Source organism: Danio rerio, chromosome 14 (genome assembly GCF_052040795.2).
Source record: "Danio rerio strain M-AB ecotype USA chromosome 14, GRCz13ab, whole genome shotgun sequence".
Classification (NCBI taxonomy): Eukaryota; Metazoa; Chordata; class Actinopteri; order Cypriniformes; family Danionidae; genus Danio; species Danio rerio.
In genome coordinates, this window is record NC_141034.1 from 57,630,254 (window position 1) to 57,647,500 (window position 17,247).

At 36.6% G+C, this 17,247-nt stretch overlaps 1 protein-coding gene across 16 annotated transcripts in view; it reads left to right on the forward strand.

Moving 5' to 3' along the window:
• Nucleotides 1–17,247, forward strand: part of LOC100537342 (transcription factor COE3) — a 269,421-nt gene that overhangs the window by 210,518 nt on the left and 41,656 nt on the right. For all 16 annotated transcript variants that reach the window (XM_087282044.1, XM_087282048.1, XM_087282045.1 and 13 more), the window contains one exon: nt 17,035–17,123. In XM_087282044.1, the coding sequence (XP_087138170.1) occupies nt 17,035–17,123 (89 nt within the window). The remainder of the gene's footprint in view (nt 1–17,034; nt 17,124–17,247) is intronic.

The following is a 17,247-nucleotide window of genomic DNA, read 5'->3' on the forward strand; positions in this document are numbered from 1 at the left end:
ATTAATAACAGCAACAACAACAATAATATTAATTTGAATAACATTAACAACAACAACAACAACAACAATAATAATAGTAATTATTATTATTATTATTATTATTATTATTATTAATATTAATATTAATATTAATATTATTATAGTAAACAACAACTTAAAGTATTTATAGTAATAATAACAACAAGAAAAAGAACAATAACAGCAACAACAACAACAATAATATTATTAGTAATAACAATAACATCACCACCACCTACAACACCAATAATAGTAATAATATTAGTAGTTTGAATGAATAGAAGTACAATCAAATTAAATGCATGTCTGGATTTGTAATTCAAGATCACTAATAATATTATTATTATTAATAATAATAATAACAATAATAATAATAAAGAAGATGAAGAACAATAACAGCAACAACAACAGTAATAATGATATCAAAAATCATAACAAAGACAAAATCAATAAGCAAGTCAAGTTTATATTAGCACATTTCATACACAATGGTAATTCAAAGTGCTTTACATAAACAGAAATAAAATATGTATAAGTACAAGAAAATAAAAACAGAGAATAAGAACAGATTGAAATGTGTTAAACAGGTTATAAAGAAATTAAAAAAGGCAACAATACTTCAACTACTACTACTATGACTACTAATACTACTACTAATAATAGTATAGTTTGAGCGTATATATGCACAATCAAATTAAATAATCTACATTCTCTCCTCATGCTGCTCATATATCCCCTTCATCACACTCCTGTTATATTAGTAAGCATTGGCCTCATTACATCTGGCTATCATGAGCTGAGAGGTTTCGCAGTCAGCTCTATTTGACCTCTGACCTCTGCAGAGCGTGTAATAAGAGCAGAGAGGCATGCTGGGATTGATTTCAGAGTTGCACGCACTACCTCTAATTTGCTAGATAGATGGAGCTCATGCAAGCTCGTATGTGGGGACAGACGCAGGTGCGGCGCGCAGGTTAACTGCATGTCGGAGGCCAAAGGTCAAACGCTCCTCCGAATTTCTGATGTGTGTCGATGATGATGATGGGAAACACGGTGTAGTCTCCACTCACAGTTCTAACAGTAAGAGATATAGATAAATGAAAGTCAGAAGAGGGCATGCACTCAAATGTTATTTCTCTTGTTTTCTCATGATTAGCAGTGCATTTTCTTGTGATCTCCACATTCATTGTCATGTGAACTCGTTTTTACGTGATCACTAAAATTAAGTTGTTGTAACAAGAAATCTTAATTTACAAAAAGTTGTGATAATGAGAAAACAAATTTTGATTTTTTGAGATGATGAGAAAGTTTGTTACAACAAGAAATAGTCTTTTAATATGTCGAAATAATGAGAAAATTTGTGATAACGGGAAAACTCCTATTGATATGCTGAGATAACAAGAAAATTACGTTGAGATTACAACAAAACTACTTTTGATATGCTGAGATCACTAAAAATTAAGTCATGATAACGAGAAAACTAATATTGATGTGTCAAACGCTCAAATTAAGTTGTGATAAAAAAAATACGTTTGATATGCTGTCAACACTGAAATTAAGTTGTGATAACGAGAAAACTATTTCTCTCGTTATCACGACTTAATTTTAGTGATGTCAGCATATTAAAAGTATTTTGTCACAACAACTTAATTTTGATATGCTGAGATCACAAAAAATTAAGTTGTGATAATGAGAAAACTACTATTGATGTGTCGAGAACACTAAAATTAAGTTGTGATAATGAGAAAACTACTATTGATGTGTCGAGAACACTAAAATTAATTTGTGATAAAAATACTTTTGAAAAAACTGAGATCACAAAACTACTATTGATATGTTGAGATCACAAAAATTAAGTCTTGATAACAAAAAAAAAGACTTAATTTTAGCATTCTCTACATATCAAGTGTTTTTTCGTTATCACAACTAAAGTTAAGTGATGTCAACATATCAAAAGTATTGTTTTGTTATTACAACTTAACTTTAGTGTTCTCAACACATCAATAGTAGTTTCCTTGTTATCAGGACTTAATTTTAGTGATGTCAGCATATCAAAAGTATTTTTGTCACCACAACTTAATTTTGATATGCTGAGATCACAAAAATTTAAGTTGTGAAAACTACTATTGATGTGTCGAGAACACTAAAATTAAGTTGTGATAAAAAATACTTTTGAAAAAACTTAGATCACAAAACTATAGTTGTGATTACAAAAAAAAAAACACTTAATTTGTGGAAACACTAAAATTAAGTTGTGATAACAAGAAAACTACTTTTGATATGCTGAGATCACTAAAATTATGTTCTGATAGCAAGAAATTACAGCAAGAAATAGACATTTAATATGTTGAAATAATGAGAAACTTAGTGACAATGAGAAAACTACTATTGATATGTTGAGATAACAAGAAAATTAAGTTGAAATTACAACAAAACTACTTTTGATAAATCAAGAACACAAAAATATAGTTGTGATAATGAGAAAACTACTTTTGATATGCTGAGATCACAAAAATTAAGTCTTGATAACAAGAAAACTACTTTTGATATGTCGAGGTCAATAAAATTAAGTTGTGATAACAATTCAATTCAATTCAATTCAGCTTTATTTGTATAGCGCTTTTACAATGTAGATTGTGTCAAAGCAGCTTCACATAAATGGTCATAGTAACTGGAACAGTGTGGTTCAGGTTTTAGTGTTTAAGTTCAGTTCAGTTCAGTTTAGCTCTGTTCAGTGTGATTTAATCATTACTGAGAGTTCAAACACTGAAGAGCAAATTCAACGATGCGTAGCTCTACCAATCCTGAACCATGCGAGGCAGTGGCGACAGCGGAGAGGGAAAAAAAAACTTCACCTGATGGGAGTGAAGAAAAAAAACCTTGAGAGAACCAGACTCAGTTGGGCACGACCATTTTAATTTCTCCGCTGGCCAAAAGTCTTGTGCAGAACTTCATTCGCCGTGGTTTATGCTGGAAGATGGCCTCAATGAAGACTCGTCTGTCCCTGGAGCGTCGCTGGAATCAGACTCATGTTCTCCACTCCCCACGACCATCAGCGCAGCAGCAGCTCAGGATATGGCCTGGTCCCGGATATGGAATCCTTGGGATCATCACGTCGCTGGTCTTGGATCCAATCAGTGACTCCGCCTAATCTGAGGACCTCGGGATGAGTATCCCCAGGTGAAAATAGAGAATAAAGAGAATAATTAGCGTAGCTGCTGTTCATAGTGTATATAAGCAAGATGTAGAAGCCAGTGTGGAACCTGCTAGGTGATGCACTGAGTGTATGCTTTACTAAACAGATAGGTCTTTAATCTAGTTTTGAACTGGGAGAGTGTGTCTGAGCCTCGGACATTACCAGGAAGGCTATTCCAGAGTGTAGGAGCCATGAAAGAGAAGGCTCGACCTCCTTTACTTGATTTTGCTATTCTAGGTACTACCAGAAGCCCTGAATTTTGAGATCTTAAGGAGCGAGTTGGTTCGTAGCGAGACAGAAGGTTGGTTAGATAAACAGGAGCTAGATTATTTAGAGCTTTATAGGTGAGAAGTAATATTTTAAATTCAATACGAAATTTAACAGGCAGCCAGTGTAAGGAGGATAAAATTGGGGTTATATGATCATATTTTCTAGACCTGGTCAGAACTCTGGCTGCTGCATTTTGCACTAATTGAAGTTTGTTAATAGAGGATGCTGGGCAGCCAGCAAATAGAGCATTACAGTAATCCAGTCTCGAAGTCATAAAAGCATGGACTAGCTTTTCTGCATCTGAGATGGATAGCATATTTCGTAATTTAGCGATATTTCTCAGATGAAAGAAGGCAGTTTTTGTGACATGGGATATATGGTTTTTAAAAGTTAGATTGCTGTCTAATATGACACCCAGATCTTTTATAGTAGAGCTAAAGCTAACTTTGTATCCCTCTAATTGTAAATTGAGTTGCGAGATCTGCTGTGTGCAAGATTTAGGCCCAATAAGTAATAATTCTGTTTTGTCTGAGTTTAAGAGAAGAAAATTGTTGGTCATCCAGTCTTTGATGTCTTTGATACACTCAGTTAGTTTAGAAAGTTCAGACGTCTCGTCAGGTTTAGTGGAAATATATAATTGAGTATCATCTGCATAGCAGTGAAAGCTGATCACATGTCTTCTAATAATGTCTCCCATAGGTAGCATGTAAATTGTAAACAGTAAAGGGCCTAAAACTGATCCTTGAGGCACCCCATACTTTACTGGGCAGATTTGTGAAGGCTGTCCATTAAGATTTACAAACAATAAAACTACTTTTGATTTGCTGAGATATGAGAAAGATGAGAAGATGAGATGATGAGAAAGTTAGTTCGTTACAACAAGAAATTAACTTTTAATATGTCTAAATAATGAGAAAATTTGTGATAACGAGAAAACTACTATTGATATGCTGAGATAACAAGAAAATTAAGTTGAGATTACAACAAAACTACTTCTGATGTGTCAAACGCTAAAATTAAGTTGTGATAACAAGAATACTTTTGATAAACTGAGATCACAAAACTTCAGTTGTGATAATGAAAAGACACTTTGTTGAGAACGCTAAAATTAAATCGTGATAACGAGAAAACTACTTTTAATATGCTGACATCACTAAAATTACGTCGTGATAACAAGAAAACTACTATTGATGTGTTAAGAACAACTTAAATTAAGTTGTGATAACAAAACAATACTTTTGATATGCTGACATCACCAAAATTAAGTTGTGATAGCGAGAAAAGTACTATTGATGTGTCAAGAACACTAAAATTTAGTTGTGATAAAAAAATACTTTTGATAAATTGAAATCACAACACTTCAGATGTGATAACGAAAAAACACTTGATATGTCGAGGACACTAAAATTAAGTTGTGATAATAAGAAAACTACTTTTGATATACTGAGATCAATTAAATTAAGTCGTGATAATGAGAAAACTACTATTGATATGTTTGAGAAAACTAAAATTAACTTATTATAACAAGAAAAGTAATTTTTAAGTCATGATCCTGACACAATTGATAATGAAAAAACAAATATGCAGATTTCTAAGATTAAGTCGTGATAAGAAAAAAAAAATTCGATATGTTTAGATGAGAAAATTAAGTTGTTATATTGACAAAGCAACTTTTGATATCTAGAGATAACAAGAAAATTGAGTGATAGAAACGAGAAAGCATTTGATATATTAAGATGATGAGAAAATTCAATCTAACTACAAAACAACAGTTTTTGTCAAGAGTACTGGGGTTAGGTTAGCTACTTTGTCGAAGATGCTTTGATACACTGAGATCACAGAAATTTTGCTGTTGAGATCACTAAAATTAAGTTGCTATAAAGAAAAACCTTCAGATGTGTTGAGAACACAGGAATTAAGTTGTAATAATGAGAAAACTACTTTTGATGTGTCGAGGTCACTAAAATTAAGTTGCAATAACAACAAAACTACATTTGATCTATCAAGAAAACAAGAAAATTAAGTTGTGATAACAAGTAAACTATGTTTGATATGTCAAGAACACTAAAATGAAGTTGTGATAACAAGGAAACTACTTTTGGCTTTTGATATGTTGAGATCTTGACAAAATTAAGTTGTGTTAGCAAGAAAACAAATGTCGAGATCACAAAAATTAAGTTGTGATAACGAGAAAACTACTCTTGATATGTCGAGATCATGAAAATTTAGTTGTTATAACTAGAAAACTACATTAGATTTTTCAAGAAAATGAGAAAATTAAGTTTTAATAGCAAGAAAACTACATTTGATACACTGATATTACAAAATTAAGTTGTAATGACAAAAAAACCCACTTTTGATATGTCGAGAATCTAAAATAAAGTTGTGATGATTTGAAAATTAAGTCGTTTTAACAAGAAGCAATTTTTCATACTTTTAGAACGTGAAAATTAAGTTGTGACAACGAAAAAACTTTCGATATATTGAGAGGACGAGAAAAAATTTAATTAAAACTACAAAACAACCGTTGATTTATTTAGAGCAGAAATTAAGTTGCAATAATTAGAAAATTACTTTTTATAAATTTGAGATCACAAAAATTAAGTTGTGATAACAAGAAAACTACTTGTACTATATCAGGAACACAAAAATCAAGTTGGGATATTGAGAATGCTACTTGTGATACGTTGAGATTACTAAAATGAAGTTATGATTATAAAAAACAAAGGAAACTATAATGCCGCGCTCCCTCCCAGGACTCCCGTAAGTTATGCAAGCGTATGAGGAAAATCTTTTTTGTCTGATTGTTTTGTCTCATCCCACTGGACATCTGACAGAGGAAATCATATTAATCTCTGACTGTTACCTCACCCTCCTTCTATTTAGCATGGGCAGATCTCAGCGGAGACCGCCATAACCTTCAAACCAGAGAAAGAAAAGAGACGCGCAGCCCCACAGCGCCTGCAATAAGGAGATGATTAAATTAATAATAAATATACATCCCTCTATTCCACACACACACACAGACTCTTCAGCGAACTGCATTATCTTTGTCTTTTTCGCAATCGCACGTCAGCCACAGCGAAGACGCGTGGACGGCTGAGAGGAAAAGGGAGGAGAGAAAAAAATCAATACAAATTACGACGGAGAAAGTGGCACTGATGGCTAGAATTGCAGCATATGTTTACACTAAATCAGGCAATCTATCTTCATATGGGCTGTGTAATGCAGGCGGGGTCAGGGTTCGGCCCGCGCACACACACGCACGCACAAGCACGCACGCACACACATACACGCGCACTCTCCAATTACTCCCACTTCTTGGCCGTATCGATTGGCTGAGAGGACAGAGGCCCTGCAGGCAGCCAATGGGGCGCTGGGGTCAAAGTTCAGGGGGATTTTAATAAGAGAAGTAATGGGCTTAATTTCTTGGGGGTGTGATGGAGAGACGGTGACCCCCCCCCACCCCCCTGCTGTCTGACGGTTCATTAAAGTGCAAGTTTTATGGGATTGCTTTGTGAAATTGCTCTCATGGACGCTCTTGTGTCTCCCTTCTTTCCTTTTAGTCTTAGCTCATTCTTTCTTTCTCTCTGTCACGTTCATCCCTCTCTCCTATTGTTCGTTTGACACTAATAATCAGTTCATGTGTTTGGATTGTTTATGGTTGTTTGTTCATTCACTTTCTTTCATGTTATTGAAATATATGAAATTTATTTGTCGATACAAACTTGTTAACTTGTTTTGTTTTCATTCATTCATTCATTCATTCATTCATTCATTCTGTTGTTTTTGTTCAGTTTTTTATTCACACTAATAATTTGTTTGTTTGTGTTTTGATATTTTATTTATCAGGGTTATTTAATCTTTCTTTCTTTTGTTCTTGTTTTTTTCATGTTCCTTTTTGTTCACTTTCATTTATTACTACCTTTAACTTTTTGTTTTACTTGTTCATTCATTCATTCATTCATTCATTCATTATTCATTCATTCATTCATTTTTTCAGTTTTTCTTTCTTTAGTTTATCTTTAATTCTTTATTTTTGCTTGTTTTGTTCATTTTCTTTTATTCATTCATTCTTTCATTTATTCTTTCTTCTATCACTTTGTTTTTGTTCACTTGTTTATTCACACTAATCATGTGATATTTTGCTTATGTTGATTTTTTTGCTTGTTTCGTTTGTTTGTTAACTCATTTGTTTTTTATTTATTTTGCTTGTTTTGTTCATATTTTCATTCATTCATTCATTCATTCATTCATTCATTCATTCATTCATTCATTTGTTTTCTTTCTTTCTCTTTCTTTCGTTCTTGAGCTTGTTTTGTTCATATTTTCCTTCACTTGTTTGTTTGTTTTCTTTTTTGTTTTGTTTATTTTGTTCATTTTTTTATTTTTTTCTCTATTTTGTTCATATTTTCACTTGTTTGTTGATTCATTCATTTGTTTTCTTTCTTTCTCTTTCTTACGTTCTTTAGCTTGTTTTGTTCATTCATTCATTCATTCTTTCTTTTTTTTACTGTTTTCATGTTCATGTGTGATTTTATCTCCTCTTTTTTTATTCTTTCATTCATTACTATCTTTAACCGGTTGTTTTTTCCTTTATTTTGTTCACATTTTTTTATTCATTCAATTTTTTTCTTTTGTTTTTTTCTTTCTTGTTTTTTGTCATGTTTTTCTGTAATTTTCTTTTCGTTCACGTATTCTTTTTGCTGCTACCGTTAATTTGTTGTGTTTTTGTTTATTGTTCATATTTTCTTTCTTTCTCTGTATTTTTTCATTCATTCATTCATTGGTTTGTTTGTTCCATTCATTCTTCAATTAATTGTTTTTTTTCTTGTTTTGCACCTACTGCATTTCTCTGCTTTCTTTCTTTCTTTCTTTCTTTCTTTCTTTCTTTCTTTCTTTCTTTCTTTCTTTCTTTCTTTCTTTCCTCTTGTTCATTAGTTTGTGTTGCGAGGCTTTATTTCCCTTCTCCTCATATCCTCAATAATCTGTTCCTCTATTAATGTTCCTCTTCTCCTTCCTTCCTTGTTTTCCTTTTCTTGGTTTCGTTCATTCTGTTTCTTTCCCTCTCCCCCTCCCTCTGCATTCCTTCATTTCTATCTTTCGTCACTTGTTTCCTTTCCTCCTTCATTCATTTCCTTTTCTTCCATCCTCGCTTTATCTCTCCTCACTCTTCTCTCTCTCCTTCTCTCTCTCAGTTTTTCTTGACACTATATATCCAGATGGTGTTGATTATAGCATAGCAGACTGTCCAGAAATGACACAAGAAAATAATGTCAGGTTTATCTCTCTCTCTCTCTCTGAGAGTAATCACAGCAGTGTTTGATCAGAGTTGTTTTCTACACACTAAAACATCTAGACATAACCCATTTATTTAAATATATATACATGCAGTTTTATTCGATGTTTGACATCAACCAAAACACGAAGAGACAGACATAGAGTAGCTCCTCCCATTTTTTAAAAACAGCCAATAGCGTTTTGTTTTATCACAGCTCTGCCAGTGAGAGAGGTCGAGCTCAAGCGCATCAAATGAACAGCCAATGAGAAGCGTCTTAAAGGGGGCGGGGCATGTCAGACAGTAGAGAGCATTTGATTGGTTATGATTTGATGTGAAACATGAATAAAACTGTTGATCCATTATGGTGGAAGAGACAAACTACTGATTTTACATGATTATAGCAGTTCTATATCTTAGAAACATGAATTTTGTCCCTGTTTTGGAGTAAACTAGCCTATTTTTATGAAGATTTTTGGATATGCGCATAAAAAACGGTTGATGGAAACACCATGATGCACATAAAAAACGTATGCGCATATTTAAGTAGGATGCACTTTTTATTCGATAGGAAAACATGCGCATAAACTGCGATGGAAACACTTTTACCGAACAAAAGGTAAAAGTATTAGTATTAAGTATTAAAAGTATAAGGTTTTAGTGTTAGTGTTATTATATTATTAATCACCTCCAGAATCAGGAGCGTCTGTGCTCCGCGTCTGACACCTTCAAACGCCACTCTGTGTTCACTGCGTGTCAGGATTGCCTTCTAAGGCGCAAGTCATTTATAAGATACCTATCAGATTCCTACTGCAGCAAATTGAGTTTGTACTGTTGATATGTAGCACTAGTTAATCAGGAAGTGTCGATATTGTTCGCTTTGACTCGTTGGATGGAAACGCTGCTTTATTCGCACATCTTTTATGCGATAATCCAGTTTTGCGCATAAAGTTCATTCACATTTTTGGATGGAAACACAGCTACTGATACTAACATCTAAAGCTCTTTATTTTAATTTCACGGGACCTTTTAATAGAGTAGCCTCAATGTTTGTACATACAGCAGGGAAAATAAGTATTGAACACACTGTCATGTGTTTTCCTAAAGGAGCCGCTGACATGGAATTGAAGCAGATTTTGATCAAAATCCAAACAACGCAAACATAAAAACAAAACAAAATGAATCTGATAAAGGAGTTGTGTGTGATAAGAATGGAGCGACACCAGGAGAAAGTGCTGAACTACTGAAATGTGTTTAATGCTTTATATAAAAGGCTTTCTTTGGTGCTGCAGCTTAAAGACGCCTCTCATATGGAGAATGACGTCACATGCATTGCACAGACTTCAACAGAGTGTGTAAATCTTGATGCTTCTGTGGGTCTCGTCTATCAAATCTGAGCTTTATTCTGTGTTCTCTATTGGATTCGGTTCAGGTGATTGGCTGGGCCATTCTACAGCTTGATCTTCTTTCTCTGAAAGCATCTTAGAGTCTCCTTGGCTGTGTTTTGGATTATTGTCTTGCTGAAATGGTTTGATCTTCATCCTCCTGCTGATGTAGATGTTGGACTGAAGCAGCTGATGTTCATGTACACTGAGGAAGGGCAGAGGCTTGCTGAAGAACTACTGAGAGATTTCAGCTGCTGTCTGAGCCTTCACTGCCGGATTACACCTCCCTTTCTTCATCTGTTCATACTTTTTCTTGCACCTTTATGCAGAACTTAATTTCTAAACTAATTAGTTGATAATTTATAATTAGCTAATAAGTTAACGGCACCTTTAGAAATATGTATTCTGAGAAAACAGTGAAGTGTTCACTACTTATTTCCCCCACTTTGCATATTTTAATTTCTTGTTTGAGCAGTCAAAACAGTCAGCAGTGCACATATTGCACATAAACTACATTTTTCTTTCATTCATTCACTTTGTTTTCGGCTTAGTCCCTTTATTAATCAGGACTCGCCACAGCGGAATGAACCGCCAACTTATCCAGCATATGTTTCACACGGCGGATGCTCTTCTAGTTGCAACCCATTACTGGGAAAACTCATACACATGCATTCACACACAGAAACACCAACTGACCAAGCTGAGGCTCGAACCTGCAACCTTCTTGTTGTGAGGCGACAGCGCTACCCACTGCGCCACCCATCATTTTATTGTTTACTTTTTACATTTTATTGTATTATTATTAAGCACAAGAAGGTCGCTGGTTCGAGCCTCGACTGGATCAGTTGGCATTTCTGTGTGGAGTTTGCATGTTCTCCCTGCATTCTTGTGGGTTTCTTCCGGGTGCTTCAGTTTCCCCTACAGTCCAAAGACATGCGCTATAGTTGAATTGGGTAGGCTAAAATTGTCCTCAGTGTATGAGTGTGAATGAGTGCATGTGGATGTTTCCCAGAGATAGATTGCGGCTGGAAGGGCGTCCACTGCGTAAAAACGTGCTAGATAAGTTGGCGGTTCATTCCACTGTGGTGACCCCTGATTAATAAAGGGACTAAGCCGACAAGAAAATGAATAATTGAATTACTACAGTGAGTTTGTTTGTTTTAATTCCATTCTTGGCTCCTCAGTTTGAGATTCTCCGGTCGGCCCCTTCCCCCTCCTGCTCGTTTTCTTTTATCGTTATTTTTTTTTCCGTTCGTTTGTTTGTTTCATTCCTTCATTTGTTTTCTCTCTTTCGTTCGTTCCTCAGCTTTTTTTGTTCAAATTTTCCTCTTGTTTGTTTGTTCATTTGTTCATTTTCTTTTTTTGTACATTTTTTCTTTCAATAATTTTTTGGTTAATTTCATTCATTCATTTGTTTTCTTGCATTCGTTCGTTGTTTAGCTTGTTGTTCGTAATTTCCTTCTTGTTTGTTCATTTATTCGTGTGTTCGCTCGTTTTCGCGTGGGTTTCCTCCGTGTGCTCCGGTTTCCCCCACAGTCCAAACACGTGCTATAGTTGAATTGGGTAGACTAAATTGTCCTTAGTTTATGAGTGTGTGTGGATGTTTCCCAGAGATGGGTTGCAGCTGGAAGGGCGTCCACTGCGTAAAAACGTGCTGGATAAGTTGGCGGTTCATTCCACTGTGACGACCCCTGATTAATAAAGCGACTGAGCCGAAAAGAAAATGAGTAACTGAATTACTACAGTGAGTTTGTCTGTTTTAATTCTACACATATAAATTGTTTGCAGCAGTCATCAGTGTTTTCAGTGCGGTTTCAAAGCTTTCCATTGCAAATGATGACTGAATTAAGTTTTGGGGTGTACTGTCTCTTTAAATATCCTCCAGTCCTCTTGTATTGATGTATAGATATGCATGTATGTACCCTGAGCTCTTGTAAACTCCTTGTGATTTGCTCACACTTGATGCTGAATCTCTTGACTCTTGGCTCCTCAGTTTAAGATTCTCCTGTCGGCCCCGGGCCCCTCCTGCTCGTTTTCTTTTTTCGTTATTTTTTTTTGTAAATTTTTTTGTTCGGTTGTTTGTTTCATTTATTTTTTTGTTTTCTCTATTTCGTTTGTTCTTGAGCTTGTTCAAATTTTCCTCTTGTTTATTTGTTTGTTCGTTCGTTCATGTTCTTTTTTCGTTAATATTTTCTATCATTAATTTTTTTTTATTAATTTCATTCATTCATTTGTTTTCTTGCATTCGTTCGTTCTTTAGCTTGTTGTTCATAATTTCCTTCTTGTTTGTTCATTTATTCGTGTGTTTGTTTGTTTTCGCATGGGTTTCCTCTGTGTGCTCCGGTTTCCCCCACAGTCCAAACACATGTGCTATAGTTGAATTGGGTAGACTAAATGTGTCCTTAGTTTATGAGTGTGTGTGGATGTTTCCCAGAGATGGGTTGCAGCTGGAAGGGCGTCCACTGCGTAAAAACGTGCTGGATAAGTTGGCGGTTCATTCCACTGTGGCGACCCCTGATTAATAAAGCGACTGAGCCGAAAAGAAAATGAGTAACTGAATTACTACAGTGAGTTTGTCTGTTTTAATTCTACACATATAAATTGTTTGCAGCAGTCATCAGTGTTTTCAGTGCGGCTTCAAAGCTTTCCATTGCAAATGATGACTGAATTAAGTTTTGGGGTGTACTGTCTCTTTAAATATCCTCCAGTCCTCTTGTATTGATGTATAGATATGCATGTATGTACCCTGAGCTCTTGTAAACTCCTTGTGTTTTGCTCACACTTGATTCTGAATCTCTTGACTCTTGGCTCCTCAGTTTGAGATTCTCCTGTCGGCCCCGGGCCCCTCCTGCTCGTTTTCTTTTTTCGTTATTTTTTTTTTGTAAATTTTTTTGTTCGTTTGTTTGTTTTATTTATTTTTTTGTTTTCTCTATTTCGTTTGTTCTTGAGCTTGTTCAAATTTTCCTCTTGTTTATTTGTTTGTTCGTTCGTTCATGTTCTTTTTTCGTCAATATTTTCTATCATTAATTTTTTTTATTAATTTCATTCATTCATTTGTTTTCTTGCATTCGTTCGTTGTTTAGCTTGTTGTCCATAATTTCCTTCTTGTTTGTTCATTTATTTGTGTGTTCGCTCGTTTTCGCGTGGGTTTCCTCTGTGTGCTCCGGTTTCCCCCACAGTCCAAACACGTGCTATAGTTGAATTGGGTAGACTAAATGTGTCCTTAGTGTATGACTGTGTGTGAATGTTTCCCAGAGATGGGTTGCAGCTGGAAGGGCATCCGCTGCTTAAAATGTGCTGGATAAGTTGGCGGTTCATTCCACTGTGGCAACCCCAGATTAATAAAGCGACTGAGCCGAAAAGAAAATGAGTAACTGAATTACTACAGTGAGTTTGTCTGTTTTAATTCTACACATATAAATTGTTTGCAGCAGTCATCAGTGTTTTCAGTGCGGCTTCAAAGCTTTCCATTGCAAATGATGACTGAATTAAATTTTGGGGTGTACTGTCTCTTTAAATATCCTCCAGTCCTCTTGTATTGATGTATAGATATGCATGTATGTACCCTGAGCTCTTGTAAACTCCTTGTGTTTTGCTCACACTTGATGCTGAATCTCTTGACTCTTGGCTCCTCAGTTTGAGAGTCTCCTGTCGGCCCCGGGCCCCTCCTGCTCCGGCTGTCACTCGTTTCTCCTACAGAGCCGCTCAAACAAATTTGATTTAGCAGCTCTCCGAGACCCATTCCCGAGGAAAGAAAACAAATATTGTTATAATGGTAATAACATCTATTTGCGGCGCACGACAAACAGCAGCGGGCCCTTTGAAAAGAGGCCCCGGCTCCTGCGCAGACGCCTTATTCTTATTCATGAAAGCACCGCTTATGCATATTAGTGCAAACTAGGTATTCTACTCGCTAGCATTTGGACTGTCAATCATCCTTACCGAATACAAGAGGCAACGGTGACAAAAGCGGACCGGGCAAGAAGGCTGACAAATTGTCCCCAAAGTCAAATTTGACAGCCTTTTATGATTAATGGGCTTGATTATGGAGGAATATCTCCCTAACTGCTTTCCGGGTGTTTCTTTTCTGGCGCGGCGAGATGGGGAAGAGAGGCTAAGCGGAGGTGCGGAGAATGAAATATAGCGTGAGCAGAGCTGAGGAATTGAATTAGGCAGGAAAGGTTAGAGTTTGGGAATAACGAAGCAGGGGAAGGCCAGAGGGCTTCGCTAAACACTTCATAACACAAAGTCAGGCCACGGGGAACGGCGTCAGAACAAATGTACAGGGACAAACGCACACGCACTGCCGCGTCTGAGAGGACGTTCACCAACTGTGTGTGTTTGTGTGTAAACATGCGCTCAGGAATTATTCTTATAAAGGGAAGAGCCTCCTCTGCCCTGATGTCAAACCAAACACAGATATGCTAATGTTGTAAGGATAGCCCCGCCTCTAAGTTGTTCTGATTGGTCCATTGCTTTAGATCTGACAGTGATGAGGAGTGATGTGTGTAAATGCCGGAATTCTTTTAACTTGACACAGTGTCTTAAAAGTGTGTGTGTGTGTGTGTTTTGTGTGTGTGTGTGTGTGTGCACATTTGTGTTTGCACGTGTTTGTGTGTGTACTTGTGTTTACAATTTTGTGTGCATTTATATGCATACTTGCTTTTGCGTTTGTGTGTGCTGTTATGAGTGTGTATGCGTTCACTATTGTGTGTGCATATATGTGTGTGCTGTTATGAGTGTGTATGCGTTCACTATTGTGTGTGCATATATGTGTGTGCGACTATGAGTGTGTATGTGTTTACAATTGTGTGTGTTTATGTATGTGCGGTTATTAGTGTGTATGCGTTTACAATTGTGTGTGCGCATTTGTGTGAGTGTGTGCGTATGTGAGCATTTGTGTGTGCCTGCAAGTGTGTTTGTGTACGAGTGTGTGTGTATTTGTGTTAGTGTGTGCGGATTTGTGTTTGTAGTTTGTCTGGGTGTGTGTGTGTGTATGTACTTGTGTTTAAAATTGTGTGTGCATTTTTGTGCGTGTATGTGCATACTTGCTTTTGCGTTTGTGTGTGTGTGGTTATGAGTGTGTATGCGTTTACTATTGTGTGTGCATTTATCTGTGTGTATGTATGCGCTTGTGTGTGTGACTGAGTGTGTATGCGTTTACAATTGTGTGCGCTTATGTGTGTGCAGTTATGAGTTTGTATGTGTTTTTACAATTGTGTGTGTGCATTTGTGTAAGTGTGTGTGTATGTGAGCATTTGTGTGTGCCTATGTGTGTGTGTGTGTGTGTACGGGTGTGTGTGTATTTGTGTTAGTGTTTGCGCATTTGTGTTTGCACGTGTGTGTGTTTGTGTGTGTGTGTACTTGTGTTTACAATTGTGTGTTTGTGTGTGCGGTTATGAGTGTGTATGCGTTTACAATTGTGTGTGCTTATGTGTGTGCGCTTATGAGTGTGTATGCGTTTACGATTGTGTGTGCGCGCATTTGTGTGAGTGTGTGCGTATGTGAGCATTTGTGTGTGCCTGCATGTGTGTTTGTGTACGGGTGTGTGTGTATTTGTGTTAGTGTTTGCGCATTTGTGTTTGCATGTGTGTGTGTGTGTGTGTGTGTGTACTTGTGTTTACAATTGTGTGTGTTTATGTGTGTGCAGTTATGAGTTTGTATGTGTTTTTACAATTGTGTGTGTGCATTTGTGTAAGTGTGTGTGTATGTGAGCATTTGTGTGTGCCTATGTGTGTGTGTGTGTGTGTACGGGTGTGTGTGTATTTGTGTTAGTGTTTGCGCATTTGTGTTTGCACGTGTGTGTGTTTGTGTGTGTGTGTACTTGTGTTTACAATTGTGTGTTTGTGTGTGCGGTTATGAGTGTGTATGCGTTTACAATTGTGTGTGCTTATGTGTGTGCGCTTATGAGTGTGTATGCGTTTACGATTGTGTGTGCGCGCATTTGTGTGAGTGTGTGCGTATGTGAGCATTTGTGTGTGCCTGCATGTGTGTTTGTGTACGGGTGTGTGTGTATTTGTGTTAGTGTTTGCGCATTTGTGTTTGCATGTGTGTGTGTGTGTGTGTGTGTGTACTTGTGTTTACAATTGTGTGTGTTTATGTGTGTGCGGTTATGAGTGTGTATGCGTTTACAATTGTGTGTGCGCATTTGTGTGAGTGTGTGCGTATGTGAGCATTTGTGTGTGCCTGTATGTGTGTTTGTGTACGGATGTGTGTATTTGTGTTAGTGTGTGCTCATTTGTGTTTGCACATGTGTCTGGGTGTGTGTTTGTGTGTGTGTGTGTGTACTTGTGTTTTCAATCGTACGTGCATTTATGTGTGTGTATGCATGCATTTACAATTGTGTGTGCTATGAGTGTGTGTGTTTACAATTGTGTGTGTGCATTTGTGCGTTTACATGTGTGCATATGTAAGCATTTGTATGTGCCTGCATGTGTGTTTGTGTGTGCATATATGAGTGTGCATGTGCATACTTGCATGTGTATGTGTACATGTATGCTCATGTGTGTGCGCATTTATGTGTGTATGTGTGTGTTTGTGTGCGTGTGTGTGCATGTGCATACTTGCGTATATATGCATGTGTGTGTATACTTATGGGTAAATGCAGGTGTGTGTGTGTGTTTTTGTGTGTTTGCATGTGTATATGCTCGGTATTCAACACTTGTGGGGACCAAATATTTCAAACAAAGCAACAGCAGAACATTTTGACCCAACTAAAGTGAAATTGTAACAGGACTCATCTCTGGATCAACACGTCTTGCACTCTGACTTTGAGGAGTGGAGTTGTTTATACACACACACACACACACACACAGACACACACACACACACACAGGCGTGTTTCTGAGCGTTTAATCTAATAACGCTCCTCTTCTGTGTTCCTCCTGCAGCTCTCAATGAACCCACCATAGACTACGGCTTCCAGAGGCTACAGAAGGTGATCCCGCGCCACCCCGGAGACCCCGAGAGGTTACCCAAGGTACAACACACACCGCTTCTGCTCAAGAAAACACACTCTGTCTGCACTTTCAGGTTTACAGACGCTTTTTGAACGTACGCTTGACATACATTTCCGAAGAGAGGTAAAACATTATGGTGGTGGG